At 42.3% G+C, this 15789-nt stretch overlaps 1 protein-coding gene across 1 annotated transcript in view; it reads right to left on the bottom strand.

Moving 5' to 3' along the window:
- enpp2l (ectonucleotide pyrophosphatase/phosphodiesterase 2-like) overlaps positions 1–15789 on the bottom strand; it is a 33114-nt gene continuing 17325 nt past the window's right edge. The window contains exons 24-25 of the mRNA XM_045709263.1: positions 5756–5909; positions 1–1250 (exon numbers count right to left, since the gene is read on the bottom strand). Coding sequence (XP_045565219.1) covers positions 1080–1250; positions 5756–5909 — 325 coding nt within the window. The 3' untranslated portion in view covers positions 1–1079. The remainder of the gene's footprint in view (positions 1251–5755; positions 5910–15789) is intronic.

The raw sequence follows: 15789 nt of genomic DNA, 5'->3' as shown, positions 1-15789 counted from the left end.
CAATATTATAAGAATTTATTCTGATCAGAACCTTGCCACATGTTAATAATACACAATTTAGAAGGGATAAACATATCCAGATACCATCAACATACATATCAACCATTTGAGGCCGTCAATGGAGCTTGTATTAAGTGACATGAAAATGATTGTTAATTGTGATGAATCTCTATGACTTTGACTGAGTTAAGTGTGCTGCAAGCAGGGCAGTAATAGATTTAGTACAGTACGCTCAATGCCAAACAGCCAATCCTTGCACTTGACTCCACTGTCATAAGGCCTACTTAACACTGTCATAAACATCATATACCGGTTGTTAAAGTTATGTTATAACACAGTCATAAGATCTTATAACAACTGACTTAGCACTTATAACACCCATAACACCAATGCACTAGCCTGTTAGCTAACCTGAACAACGCTTTGTGTCACCAATAAAGTATTACAGAAAGTTGTCGTTGATGCCTCGACTGTTTATAACATTTGCTCTGTCATCCTTATGTAAACCTTATGTAGGTGTAGGAGGTGGCAATAATGTCTTCACACGAATTACACAGATACTTCAGGCTATAGTACATCATCACTGAGCGGCATTAAGAGATATGAAATCATCTTCCTGCAACCAAAAGGGCCCATTACCTAATCCAACCCATTACTCCACTTCCCCAAAACAAACACTCCATTCACGACACAACACTTTCTCTCAAACCACACACAACAAAAGTCTAATTCCACTTCTACACAAGAGCTCTCTGAATTAGTGTGACTAAGTGGTAGCATTATGATCTTCTACCTAATAAATATGACAAATTGTATACAAATATACACCTAAAGATCAGAGATGTACTGGGGAGAGAGAGAGACCCCACTGGGCACACGCTGGTTGAATCAACGTTGTTTCCACATAATTTCAATGAAATGACATTGCACCAATGTGGAGTAGAAGTTGAATTGGCGTCTGTGCCCAGTAGGACAGAGAGGGGAGAGACAGAGAGGGGAAGTGAAACACAGTAACAAGATTGAGAAGAGAGGGAAAACAATACAGAGATACAGTAAGAGTGAGTCTGTGTGTGTCTGTTTTAGGTGTCACTCTCAAAGGTGTGCAGGAAGGTCTTGAGGGAGAGGGTCTGGGTGTAGTTCAGGGTTGTGGAGCGGTACATGTCCAGCCCTGTGAGGATCTCCACATCTCTGACCCGCGCTGTGTGCAACTTCAGCAGCTCCTCCACCCACTGCGACTCGTCGTCTGAGCTCTGCAGGACCACCACAAGTCAAGATGAGATTTTGATGTACGTACAGTACCAGTCAAAAGTTTGGACACACCTACAGTACTCATTCAAGGGTTTCTATTTATTTTTTACTATTTTCTACATTGTAGAATAATAGTGAAGACATCAAAACTGTGAAATAAGATATATGGAATCGTGTGGTAACCAAAAAAAGTGTTAAACAAATCAAAATATATTTTATATTTGAGATTCTTCAAAGTAGCCACCCTTTACCTTGACAGCTTTGCACACTCTTGGCATTCTCTCAACCAGCTTCATCTGGAATGCTTTTCCAAAAGTCTTGAATGAGTTCCCACATATGCTGAGCACTTGTTAGCTGCTTTTCCTTCACTCTGCGGTCCAACTCATCCCAAACTATCTCAATTGGGTTGTGGTCGGGTGATTGTGGAAGCCAGGTCCTCTGATGCAGCACTCCATCACTCTCCTTCTTGGTCAAATAGCCCTTACACAGCCTGAAGGTGTGTTGGGTCCTTGTCCTGTTGAAAAACAAATGATAGTCCCACTAAGTGCAAACCAGATGGAATGGTGTATCGCTGCAGAATGCGGTGGTAGCCATGCTGGTTAAGTGTGCCTTGAATTCTAAATACATCACTGACAGTGTCACCAGCAAAGCACTCCCACACCATCACACCTCCTCCTCCATGCTTCACGGCGGGAACCACACATGCGGAGATCATCCGTTCACCTATTCTGCGTCTCACAAAGACATGGCAGTTGGAACCAAAAATCTCACATTTGGACTCATCAGACCAAAGGACAGATTTCCACCGGTCTAATGTTCATTGCTCATGTTTCATGGCCCAAGCAAGCATCTTCTTCTTATTGGTGTCCTTTAGTAGTGGTTTCTTTGCAGCAATTAGACCATGAAGGCCTGATTCACATAGTCTCCTCTGAACAGTTGATGTTGAGATGTGTCTGTTACTTGAACTCTGTGAAGCATTTATTTGGGCTGCAATTTCTGAGGCTGGTAACTCTTATGAACTTATCCTCTGCAGCGGAGGTAACTCTGGGTCTTCCTTTCCTATGGCGGTCCTCATGAAAGCCAGTTTCCTCATAGCGCTTGATGGTTTTTGCAACTGCACTCGAACAAACTTCCAAAGTTCTTGACATTTTCCAGATTGACTGACCTTCATGTCTTAAAGTAATGATGGACTGTCGTTTCTCTTTGTTTATTTGAGCTGTTCTTGCCATAGTATGCCATAGTTTTACCAAATAGGGCTATCTTCTGTATACCACCCCTGCCTTGTCCCAACACAAATGATTGGCTCAAACGCATTAAGAAGGAAATAAATTCCACAAATTAACTTTTAACAAGGCACACCTTTTAATTTAAATGCATTCCAGCTGACTACCTCATGAAGCTGGTTGAGAGAATGCCAAGAGTGTGCAAAGCTGTCAAGGTAAAGGGTGGCTACTTTGAAAAATCTCAAATATAAAAAATAGTTTGATTTGTTTAACACTTTTTTGGTTACTACACAATTCCATTTGTCTTATTTCATAGTTTTGATGTCTTCACTATTATTCTACAAAGTAGAAAATAGTAAAAATAAAGAAAACCCCTGGAATGAGTAGGAGTAAGTTTTGACTGACTGGTACTGTATGTTACATATAAATCATATGTAATTCTGACATTATTATGATCATCACCTGGCTCATTCAATCTCTTTGTATCATTTATAGAAAGCATTTCAAAAGACTACACTACATGGTCATCAATTTCGAAAGAGCGGAAATTACAATGATGTTACCAAAACAAGCATATCTACATTCAAAGGAAACTCACCATAAGACTGTCACAAGACAAGGTCATGGTTCAACACAGATAGACAAGAAGTCATAAACTGATACCGTGGGATAAGTGGTGATGGTCATGTAGCCTCAGATGACCAATTACAGTACGTTTAGTAAAGGTCGCAAACAGATAAGTGATCATGCTCATAAACACTAATGAAAGACCAAGGCACATAACCCAAATTGTTCTTGTAAGTTTCTCTGGATAAGAGTGTCTGCTAAATAACTATACTATGCAACCAAAAAACTGTCACTGGCAGGGAATTCATAACATACAGTGCTTTTGGAAACTATTCAGACCCCTTGACTTTTTCCACATTTTGTTGCGTTACAGCCTTATTCTAAAATTGATTCAATTGTTTTTTTCCCTCGTCAATCTACACACAATACCCCATAATGACAAAGCGAAAACAGGTTTTTAGAAATGCTTGAAAATGTATTAAAAATAAACAACTGAAATATCACATTTACATAAGTATTGAGACCCTTTACTCAGTACTTTGTTGAAGCACCTTTAGCAGAGATTACAGCCTTGAGTCTTCTTGGGTATGACGCTACAAGCTTGGCACACCTGTATTTGGGGAGTTTCTCCCATTCTTCTCTGCAGACTCTCAAGCTCTGTCAGGTTGGATGGGGAACGTTGCTGCACAGCTATTTTCAGGTCTCTCCAGAGTTCAAGTCTGAGCACTGGTTGGGCCACTAAACGACATTCAGAGACTTTTCCCATAGCCACTCCTGCGTTGTCTTGGCTGTTTGCTTAGGGTCGTTGACCTGTTGGAAGGTGAACCTTCACCCCAGTCTGGGTTCCTGAGCACTCTGGAGCATGTTTTCATCAAGGATCTCTGTACTTTGCTCGGTTCATCTTTTACTTGATCCTGATTAGTCTCTCAATCCCTGCCGCTGAAAAACATCCCAACAACATGATGCTACCACCACCATGCTTCACCGTAGGGATGGTGCCAGGTTTCCGCCAGACGTGACGCTTGGCATTCAGGCCAAAGAGTTCAATCTTGCTTTCATCAGACCAGAGAATCTTGTTTCTCATGGTCTGAGAGTCTTTAGGTGCCTTTTGGCAAACTCCAGGCGGGCTGTCATGGGCCTTTTACTGAGGAGTGGCATCCATCTGGCCACTCTACCATGAAGGCCTAATTGGTGGAGTGCTGCAGAGATGATTGTCCTTCTGGAAGGTTCTCCCAGAGCTCAGACGAAATCTAGAGCTCAGTCAGAGTGACAATCGGGTTCTTGGTCACCTCCCTGACCAAGGCCCTTCTCCCCCGATTGCTCAGCCAGCTCAACTTCTTCCATTTAAGAATGATTGAGGCCACTATGTTCTTGGGGACCTTCAATGCTGCAGAAATGTTTTGGTACCCTTCCCCAGATATGTGCCTCGACACAATCCTGTCTCGGAGCTCTACGGACAATTCCTTCAACCTCATGGCTTGGTTTTTTCTCTGACATGCACTGTCAACGGTGGGACCTTATATAGACAGGTGGGTGCCTTTCCAAATCATGACCAATCAATTGAATTTACCACAGGTGGACTCCAATCAATTTGTAGAAACATCTCAAGGATGATCAATGGAAACAGGATGCACCTGAGCTCAATTTCGAGTCTCATAGCAAAGGGTCTGAATACTTATGTAAATAAGGTATTTCTGTTTATTAAATTTCTAAAAACCTGTTTTCGTTTTGTCATTATGGGGTATCGTGTGTACATTGCTGAGGACATTTAAAAAAAAATCAATTTTAGAATAAGGCTGTAATATAACAAAATGAGGAAAAATTCAAGCGGTCTTAATACTTTTCGAAGGCACTGTAATGTGACATTTGAACTGACACAGACGGCTGCAATAAATGCCATCCTCTGCTGACAATGCAAAGCTTAATATATCCTAATCAAACTTCAAAGAAATTCAGTTTCAAACTTAATGTATCATCTGCACATTAAGTCATTAACGTGAAGGTCAGAGTTGTGTGTGCTTATCTCGGCCCTGAATCAGGCCCTTTATGAGTTTGTGTGGCAAACGTTTAGTGAGAAGAGTGACAAGTAGCCTACAGAGATAGTCATCTGTATTCATTCTAAATGTCACACCAATAATTCAGTAGGGCAAGGGATGTCCCATGAATGGAAGTCTGAACATAAGAAACTGTAGTAAAGGTTGTTAGATGCAGAGTTGACTCAAGGACTGTGCACTGGAAACAACAAAGTACTTCCCCCTACACCATTTAACTGTTCCCTTGAAGTGATTTCTAAGATTCTTAAGAATTCATCAGCATGAAAGTATCATGTGGTGCCAAGAGTATGACAAAGGAATATCGTCAGTTGAATTAGTTCACATAAATACCAATCTTTGCCATGTAATTTCTAAGTAAATAGCTTTTTAGTTATGTGGTATCGTTCTGTGAAATAAATACGCACTCTTGAGGTTGAATTCTATTTTTATAGGTTGCCATGTGGTTAAAGCAACTGTAATTGAATATAGAGAGTCCCAGCCATGGGGAAGAGTGATGGAGCCAGTACCAAGTTACACATAACCACTCATACAGGGTCAGATACTATTTCATCCAATTTCATAACCTGATCCTTGATCTGCGGTGAATGACAATTTCTTATGTAGGCTTCTTCAAGCAGAAAGCTAGTCATAGACAATTGTGCCCCCATGTGGTGAGCGAATTACCTTGCAGCTCTCGTCATTATCTGAGCGGTGGGGTAAGAGGAAGGAGAAGACATTGAGGGGGCCGTCACACACCTCGGCCGTCTGGTTGACATCCTGACAGTTGGTGATCACTACGTAGTAGTGGGTGGGGACCAGAGCCGAGACTCCGGCGTACCTGGGGGTGACAGTCATTAGTGGTCACTTTAATGAATATGCACGCACACACACACACACACACACACACACACACACACACACACACACACACACACACACACACACACACACACACACACACACACACACACACACACACACACACACACACACGATGGTGCTGAAGGGAATAGCAGATGTTTTACAGGCTCCTGACCATTTGTGCTATTTTGTGAATTTTTTGGCACTGATCTTAACTTTGTTTGTACATAATGTTTCTGCCATTGTTTCCTATGACCAAAAATAACTTCTGGACATCAGAACAGCTATCACTAACCTCTATTTGGACGAGGTCTTCTATTTCAATGAGTCGGAGGCGAAAGACATATTGATTATCCCGGACCAGGCCCAAATCCCCGACACTCGAAGAAGGAGGAGACGGCGCTATACAATTACCAAAATGCTCACCCAGAGGTGGCGCTCCTAGTCGCCGGTGACTTTAATGCAGGAAAACAGAAATCAGTTTTACCTAATTTCTACCAGCATGTCACCTGTGCAACTAGAAGCAAAAAAAATTCTAGATCACCTTTACTCCACACACAGAGATGCATACAAGCGCTCTCTCGCCCTCATTTGGCAAATCTGACCATAACTCTATCCTCCTGATTCCTTCTTACAAGCAAAATCTCAAATAGGAAGTACCAGTGACGTGCTCAATATGGAAGTGGTCCGATGACGCTAAGCTACTGGACTGTTTCGCTAGCACAGACTGGAACATGTTCGATGGCATTGAGGAGTTTACCACATCAGTCACCAGCTATATTAATAAGTGCATCGACGACGTGGTAACCACAGTGACTGTACGTACATATCCCAACCAGAATCCATGGAATACAGGCAACATCCACACTGAGCTAAAGGCTAGAGCTGGAGCTGTCAAGGAGCGGCACACTAATTTGGACACTTATAAGAAATCCCACTACACCCTCCAATGAACCATCAAACAGGCAAAGCCTCAATACAGGACCAAGATCGAATCCTATTACACCGGCTCTGACGGTCGTCGAATGTAGTTGGGCTCGCAAACTATCACGGACTACAAAGGGAAACCCAGCAGTGACGCAAGCCTACCAGACAAGCTAAATACCTTCTATGTTCACTTCGAGGCTAGCAACACTGAACCATGCATGAAAGCACCAGCTCTTCCAGGCGACTGTGTGATCACGCTCTCCATAGCCAATGTGAGTAAGACCTTTAAACAGGTTAACAGACCACCATAGTCCCTGTGCCCAAGAACTCCAAGGTAATCTGTCTAAATGACTATCGCTCCATAGCACTCACATCTGTAGCCATTTAATGCTTTGAAAGGCTGGTCATGGCTCACATCAATACCATCATACCACTCCAACAGATCCACAGATGATGCAATCTCTATTGCACAGCACACTGCCCTTTCCCACCTGGACAAAAGGAACAGCTACGTGAGAACGCTGTTGATTGACTACGGCTCAGCATTCAACAGCATAGTTGAATGGGTGGCAGGTAGCCTAGTGGTTAGAGCGTTGGACTTGTAACTGAAGGCTGCAAGATCAAATCCCTGAGCTGACAAGGTAAAAATCTGTCGTTCTGCCCCTGAACAAGGCAGCTAACCCACTGTTCTGAGGCTGTCATTGAAAATAAGAATTTGTTCTTAACTGACTTGCCTAGTAAAATAAAAATTGAAAGAAAATAGTGCCCTCCAAGCTCATCACTAAACTAAGGACCCTGGGATTAAACACATCCCTTTGCAACTGGGTCCTGGACTTCCTGAAGGGCTGCACCCAGGTGGTGAGGGTAGGCAACAACAAATCTGTCACACTGACCTCAACATGTGGGCCCCTCAGCAGTGAATGTTTAGTCCCCTCCACATCACAAAGGAATTACCATGGTCCACACAGCCATGAAGAGGGCATAACAATACCTCTTACCCCTCAGGAGGCTGAAAAGATTTGGTATGGACCCTCAGGTCCTCAAAAAGTTCTACAGCTGCACCAGTGAGAGCATTTTGACTGGCTGCAACACCACTTGGTATGGTAACTGCTTGGCATCTGACCACAATGCGCTACAGAGGGTAGTGCGTACAGCCGATTACATCCCTGGAGCCAAGCTCCCTGCCATCCAGGACCTCTATACCAGGCAGTGTCAGAGGAAGACCCTAAAAATTGTCAAAGACCAGCCACCAAAGTCATAGACTGTTCACTCTGCTACCGCACGACAAGCAGTACCGATGCACCAGGTCTGGAACCAATAGGACCCTGAACAGCTTCTACCCCCAAGCCATAAGACTTCTAAATAGTTAGTTAAATAGTTAAACAATAGCTACCCAGACTATCTGCAATGACCCTTTTTGTACTAACTACAGTGAGGGAAAAAAGTATTTGATCCCCTGCTGATTTTGTACGTTTGCCCACTGACAAAGAAATTATCAGTCTATAATTTTAATGGTAGGTTTATTTGAACAGTGAGAGACAGAATAACAACCAAAAAAATCCAGAAAAATGCATGTCCTAAATGTTATAAAATGATTTGCATTTTAATGAGGGAAATAAGTATTTGACCCCTCTGCAAATCATGACTTAGTACTTGGTGTCAAAACCCTTGTTGGCAATCACAGAGGTCAGACGTTTCTTGTAGTTGGCCACCAGGTTTGCACACATCTCAGGAGGGATTTTGACCCACTCCTCTTTGCAGATCTTCTCCAAGTCATTAAGGTTTCGAGGCTGATGTTTGGCAACTCGAACCTTCAGCTCCCTCCACAGATTTTCTATGGGATTAAGGTCTGGACTGGCTAGGCCACTCCAGGACCTTAATATGCTTCTTCTTGAGCCACTCCTTTGTTGCCTTGGCCATGTGTTTTGGGTCATTGTCATGCTGGAATACCCATCCACGACCCATTTTCAATGCCCTGGCTGAGTGAAGGAGGTTCTCACCCAAGATTTGACGGTACATGGCCCCGTCCATTGTCCCTTTGATGTGGTGACGTTGTCCTGTCCCCTTAGCAGAAAAACACCCCCAAAGCATAATGTTTCCACCTCCATGTTTGACGGTGGGGATGGTGTTCTTGGGGTCATAGGCAGCATTCCTCCTCCTCCAAACACGGCGAGTTGAGTTGATGCCAAAGAGCTCCATTTTGGTCTCATCTGACCACAACACTTTCACCCAGTTGTCCTCTGAATCATTCAGATGTTCATTGGCAAACTTCAGACGGGCATGTATATGTGCTTTCTTGAGCAGGGGGACCTTGCGGGCGCTGCAGGATTTCAGTCCTTCACAGCGTAGTGTGTTACCAATTGTTTTCTTGGTGACTATGGTCCCAGCTGCCTTGAGATCATTGACAAGATCCTCCCGTGTAGTTCTGGGCTGATTCCTCACCGTTCTCATGATCATTGCAACTCCACGAGGTGAGATCTTGCATGGAGCCCCAGGCCGAGGGAGATTGACAGTTCTTTGTGTATCTTCCATTTGCGAATAATCGCACCAACTGTTGTCACCTTCTCACCAAGCTGCTTGGCGATGGTCTTGTAGCCCATTCCAGCTTTGTGTAGGTCTACAATCTTGTCCCTGACATCCTTGGAGAGCTCTTTGGTCTTGGACATGGTGGAGAGTTTGGAATCTGATTTATTGCTTCTGTGGACAGGTGTCTTTTATACAGGTAACAAGCTGAGATTAGGGGCACTCCCTTTAAGAGTGTGCTCCTAATCTCAGCTTGTTACCTGTATAAAAGACACCTGGGAGCCAGAAATCTTTCTGATTGAGAGGGGGTCAAATACTTATTTCCCTGATTAAAATGCAAAACAATTTATACCATTTTTGACATGCGTTTTTCTGGATTTTTTTGTTGTTATTCTGTCTCTCACTGTTCAAATAAACAATTACCATTAAAATTATAGACTGATCATTTCTTTGTCAGTGGGCAAACGTACAAAATCAGCAGGGGATCAAATACTTTTTTCCCTCACTGTATTTTGACTCATCACATAAGCTGCTGTTACTGTTTATCATCTATCCTGTTTGCCTAGTCACTTTACCCCTACATATATGTACATATCTACCTCAATTACCTCTTACCCCTGCACATCGACTCGGTTGTGGTAGCCCATGTATATAGCCAAGTTATCATTACTCCTTCTGTACTTATACCTCGTGTTAATATTTTTATATTATTTCAATTTTCTTCTCTCTGCCTTGTTGTTCACACCTGTTGTTTGTGAAGCATGTGACAAATACAATTTGATTTGGCGCACACACACACACACACACACACACACACACACACACACACACACACACACACACACACACACACACACACACACACACACACACACACACACACACACACACACACACACACACACACACACAGCCGCAGACACAAAACCAAAAAATCATGACCAGAGGAACCGGACCTGATCGGTCTTATTAAACAAACAAAGTGGATATAATCAGAAAAATTGCCTCTGAACAATTCTAGAATTCAGATGCTATAATTTATGAAACATCACCCCCAAATGTATGTATGCATATTTATATTACAGTACTTCCCCATTTATCTGAACTTCAATCGCTAATAAAATGGATGGGCGTCAGTACCATATTCAGCAACCTATTCCCCCACTAGTTGGGAGGACAAGCCCATACATTTATCCTGGTGGTTTTGCTTGTGACACTCATTACTTAGGTAAAAGCAGTGACGTGTATTCATGGATGTCAAGGGAAGCCAAGCTTCCCCTTAAAAAAATATATTAAGAAAAATATATATACAGTATACATATAATGACTTTTAAGTCTCTCTGTGTTTTATAATTTTCATTAAATTCGCAAGTGGCAAGGCTATATCTCAATGGAGAAATCATCAAAGCGAGGAAGCAGCGCCCCTCTGTCTCAGTAGCCTATGTGTAGCCCATGTATTTGATGCTGTCTGGTCAAAAAGAGTATAACATGATGTTGCCGCCCATAACATTGAATTCAATAGCAAGGGAAGCCAGCTAGCGTTTGGCTAAAATAATAAGCGAGCTCAACTCTGAATGGTCTTGGAGCAGCAAATCAAAATGTCAAGGGATGCCAGTTTGGATTCAGCTTCATTCCAATCAAATCACACCAAAGCAAAACGTCACTGTCAGCTTCTGGAATGTGTCCTGCAGTAGCTAGCTATGGATGGAGATAGGGATCTAGAGTTTCTAGTTCAAAACGATTTTGTAAAATTGTCATTTGAGCAGCAACTGAAAATCAAGGTGAATGGGAGGCTGACTCCGAAATTGGATATTGCGCAGGGGAGAGGAGCAAGGGGTGGGATCCGATCTTTCAACACTGAGAATTACAATACGACTGGCTAACTGGGAGTGCTAAGTAAAAAAACAAGTTTTGCTGGACATGCCTTCTATTTGACAAGAGCACGTTTGCTCAACAACCCTTGGGCCACCACAGGTTTTTCTGATCTTGCAAATCTGGGCAGGTCCCTTGACCGATATGGAAAATCTAAAAAACACATTATGGCGAGCCTGAAACTAAAGCTCTTTGGTCGAGTCCGGATCAAAAAGGCTCTCGACCAGGCCGCAGTGATCAGTGTCCAGAGGCACAACGAACAGGTGAATAAAACAGAGACATTCTGAAGAAACTGTTAATCGACATAATATACCTGGGACAGCAGGAGCAAGCCTTCAGGAGGCATGACGAGTCAGCAACAAGCCTTAACAAAGGTCATTTTGAGGAACTTGTCAATGCATTTGCAGAGCTCGATACTGCCATGACTGAACACCTTGGGACAAGCACCATATTTACAGGTACAGTACCAGTCAAAAGTTTGGACAACTGCTCATTCAAGGGTTTTTCTTTATTTTTACTATTTTCTACATTGTAGAATAATAGTGAAGACATCAGAACTATGAAAGAACACATATGGAATCAAGTTGTAGCAAAAAATTATTAAACAAATCAAAATATATATTATATTTGAGATTCTTCAAAGTAGCCTTGATGACAGCTTTGCACACTCTTGGCATTCTCACAACCAGCTTTATGAGAGTCACCTGGAATGCATTTGAATTAACAGTTGTCCCTTGTTGTTACAAGGTAGGGTTGGTATACAGAAGATAGCACTATTTGGTAAAAGACCAAGTCCATATTATGGCAAGAACAGCTCAAATAAGCAAAGAGAAACGACAGCCCATTATTATTTTAAGACATGAAGGTCAGTCAATCAGGAACATGTCAATAACTTTTAAAGTTTCTTCAAGTGAAGTCGCAAAATCCATCAAGCGCTATGATGAAACTGGCTCTCATGTGGACCGCTACAGGAAAGGAAGACTCAGAGTTACCTCTGCTGCAGAGGATAAGTTTATTAGAATTATCTGCACCTCAGATTGTAGCCCAAATAAATGCTTCACAGAGTTCAAGTAACAGACATCTCAACATCAACTGTTCAGAGGAGACTATGTGAATCAGGCCTTCATGGTCAAAATGCTGCAAAGAAACCACTACTAAAAGACACAAATAAGAATAAGAGACTTGATTGGGCCAAGACACACGAGCAATAGACATTAGGCCGGTGGAAATCTGTCCTTTGGTCTGATGAGTCCAAATGTGAGATTTTTGGTTCCAACCGCTGTGTCTTTGTGAGACGCAGAGTAGGTGAAGGATGATCTCTGCATGTGTGGTTCCCACCGTGAAGCATGGAGGAGGAGGTGTGATGGTGTGGGGGTTCTTTGCTGATGACACTGTCAGTGTATTGTATTTAGTATTGTATTTAGAATTCAAGGCACACTTAACCAGCATGGATACCACAGCATTCTGCAGCGATACGCCATTCCATCTGGTTTGCGCTTAGTGGGACTATCATTTGTTTTTCAACGGGGCAATGACCCAACACACCTCCAGGCTGTGTAAGGGCTATTTGTCCAAGAAGGAGAGTGATGGAGTGCTGCATCAGATGACCTGGCCTCCACAATCACCCGACCTCAACCCAAATGAGAATGTTTGGGATGAGTTGGACCGCAGAGAGAAGGAAAAGCAGCCAACAAGTGCTCAGCATATGTGGGAACTCCTTCAAGACTGTTGGAAAAGCATTCCAGGTGAAGCTGGTTGAGAGAATGCCAAGAGTGTGCAAAGCTGTCATCATTTTTGGACTCACAGAACCGCTGTTTCAGGCCCTGTAGAGCAAGTCTCTTGATGTAAGACATTTTTGTGTACGGGTTGATAGTACACTGAATGCATTGAAAGCCATTAGAAGTGATGCAAAGTTTCAAAGGATATATGACAACACTGATCAGACTGTTGAATGGAAGATGAAAGACGCAAAAGAAGCAGCCGTGGCTGGGATGACTATGAACAGGGACTCAACCACCGGGACAGCGCTGACAATGACCCAGGCTTCCTGGACAGATACCAAATGACTGTACTTTCAAATACTCTATGGAATCATACTACACATGACCCAGAGGTTTGCTAACATGATGAGCCTCGACTTCTTCTGTGTTCTTGATCAAGGGTAATTTCCTGAGTACTCCAAGCAAGAGGGGTTTCCTGACAGAGTATTCACACAGCCGTTCCAGACGTACCCTTTCTTTGACAACCAGAGGTTGAAACATTTGCTGCAGGTAGTCTTTGTGGAAGGAGGCATCAGCATACCACCAGGTGAGCTGCTGCAATCACTCGTGAAAAATTACGTGACCAACACTTTACCCACATTTTACATTTTAGTCATTTAGCAGACACTCTTATCCAGAGCGACTTACAGTAGTGAATGCATACATTTTTTTTTGTACTGGCCCCCCATGGGAATCGAACCCACAACCCTGGTGTTGCAAACACCATGCTCTACCAACTGAGCCACAAGGAATACCCGAGGTATGCAAGCTCCTGAAACTGATGATCACCATCCCTTGTTACAAGTACATCAGCTGAAAGGCCATTTTCCTGTCTGAAAATGATTAAAACCTGCCTAAACAATAGCTGTGGACAAGAGAGAGAATCCGTGTGTGTTGCATGAACTTAAGTCCAGCGGAGTACTGTATGACAAAGTCATTAACCATTTTGCCAGCATGAAAGAGAGGAAGGTGAGTCAACAAGTAGGGTGAGTCAACATGTTTTTCTCTTTGCACACACACACACACACACACACACACACACACACACACACACACACACACACACACACACACACACACACACACACACGGATTGATTGGACTAAATCGTTTTTGGTGTTTTTAATTGCCATTGTATTAGACTAGGCATATACTTGATGTTGTTGAAATGATGTTTTTTAAATGGTTTGTGTTTTCATCTTTGCCGTAAGATGATCAATGTCTATATGCTTACAATTTCTGTACCATGTTAATCATTATTTTAGCTCGGTTTATTTCATGTTTGCTTCCATCTTTGCCGCGAGATGGAAATACTTAACTATTTATCTAGTCTGGACTGTGGGCATATATTCTGCACAGGTTTATTCTAACTTGCATATAGTATTGTGATGAGTCAATGTGAATATGCTCGTTGAGATGCTGCGTCCGCCAGAAAGGCACTGTCCAATTTGAGGTGCTGATAGTGGAGGCCGCACTCTCCGGTAACTCTCCGTGGTCCTGAATCAATAGTTAGACTGCTCAGAGGCTGTTTTAATGCACATCTTGGGGTTACCACAAGTTAACATCAGTATTCCGGGGGGCTTCTCCCTAAAGTTAGCCTACAACATGTCAAAGTTGAAGTGCATTGCAGTTGTATTTCCCATTAGGCTATTTTAATCTTGCTGCTTCAGAAACATTTTAGTAAGGATGTTATTATAACTTGAGCAAACCGATGGTCAAATGAACTTTTCCAACTAACTTTAACTTTCATTTGACCATGCTGTGTAAGTCATGTAACTGTTTGTTACATGCAATATTATCTTTGTGGACTTAAACAGGACAGAAGTTGCTCTCCGGTTTTAACTGTGATGAAACACAAATGTATGTGGTTGAATTTATTACGCCACTGTTTGACACTTGTCTTTTGGAACTGTCTGTGACACAATGTAGGCTATGATTTATTAGCCTTATATCGGCTATCACGGTGCTGTACAAATGCATTTCTAACAGGTTATAGTGAAAACAACGCAATTATTACAACACAGGTTGTAAAAAATAATATTTGCCTGGCTTGGCTTCCCTGTTGATTTTACACACACATCGCTACTGTGTAAAAGGAGATATCATAGCTAATTGTACCAGCCAGTAAAAAAACTAAATACATCCAAATTAATCCAGATCACTCCAATTGAACAGCCATAACTATTTGAACATAGAAATAGAATAACACAAAACATGATCCCCTTTGTAACATCTTACAAACACAGGTTAAAGGGCATAATCTTGACCTGTCACTAGGGCTGGGAATTGCTAAGGACCTCACGATACTATATTATCACGATACTTAGGTGCCGATAAAATATGTTTTGCGATTCTCAAGATTCTCACGATACATTATGTATCGGGATTTGATACTGCGATATTATTGCAATTTGATGTTATGAACATATTTATCACCATTTGTCTGCATCGGAGAGAAAAGAGAGAGCATGAGAAAACAAGTTTTGATCAGTCAGGGAATTAAAAGGGCTGAAAACATGTGGGCTCACTATTTAAAAAGAAGACAGAGAACAAACTATAGGATGAAAAATACTGGAGTTTTGGTGCAGGTACAGCTGACTAGTGCCAGCTAACGCTACCTACCGCTACCTACAGTAGCAAAATCGATACTTGGAATCAAATATCGATATAATATCGGCCCAAAATAATATTGCGATATGTGACTTGCTTTAGGAAACTAGGCGTATGTCGCACTTCACTACTTCACAGGAGAGGCATTTGAATGTAAACATGTAT

This window comes from Salmo salar, chromosome ssa27, assembly GCF_905237065.1.
Source record: "Salmo salar chromosome ssa27, Ssal_v3.1, whole genome shotgun sequence".
Lineage (NCBI taxonomy): Eukaryota > Metazoa > Chordata > Actinopteri > Salmoniformes > Salmonidae > Salmo > Salmo salar.
Note: the sequence above shows the minus strand (reverse complement) of the source record. Positions and strands in the feature narration are given on the sequence as shown.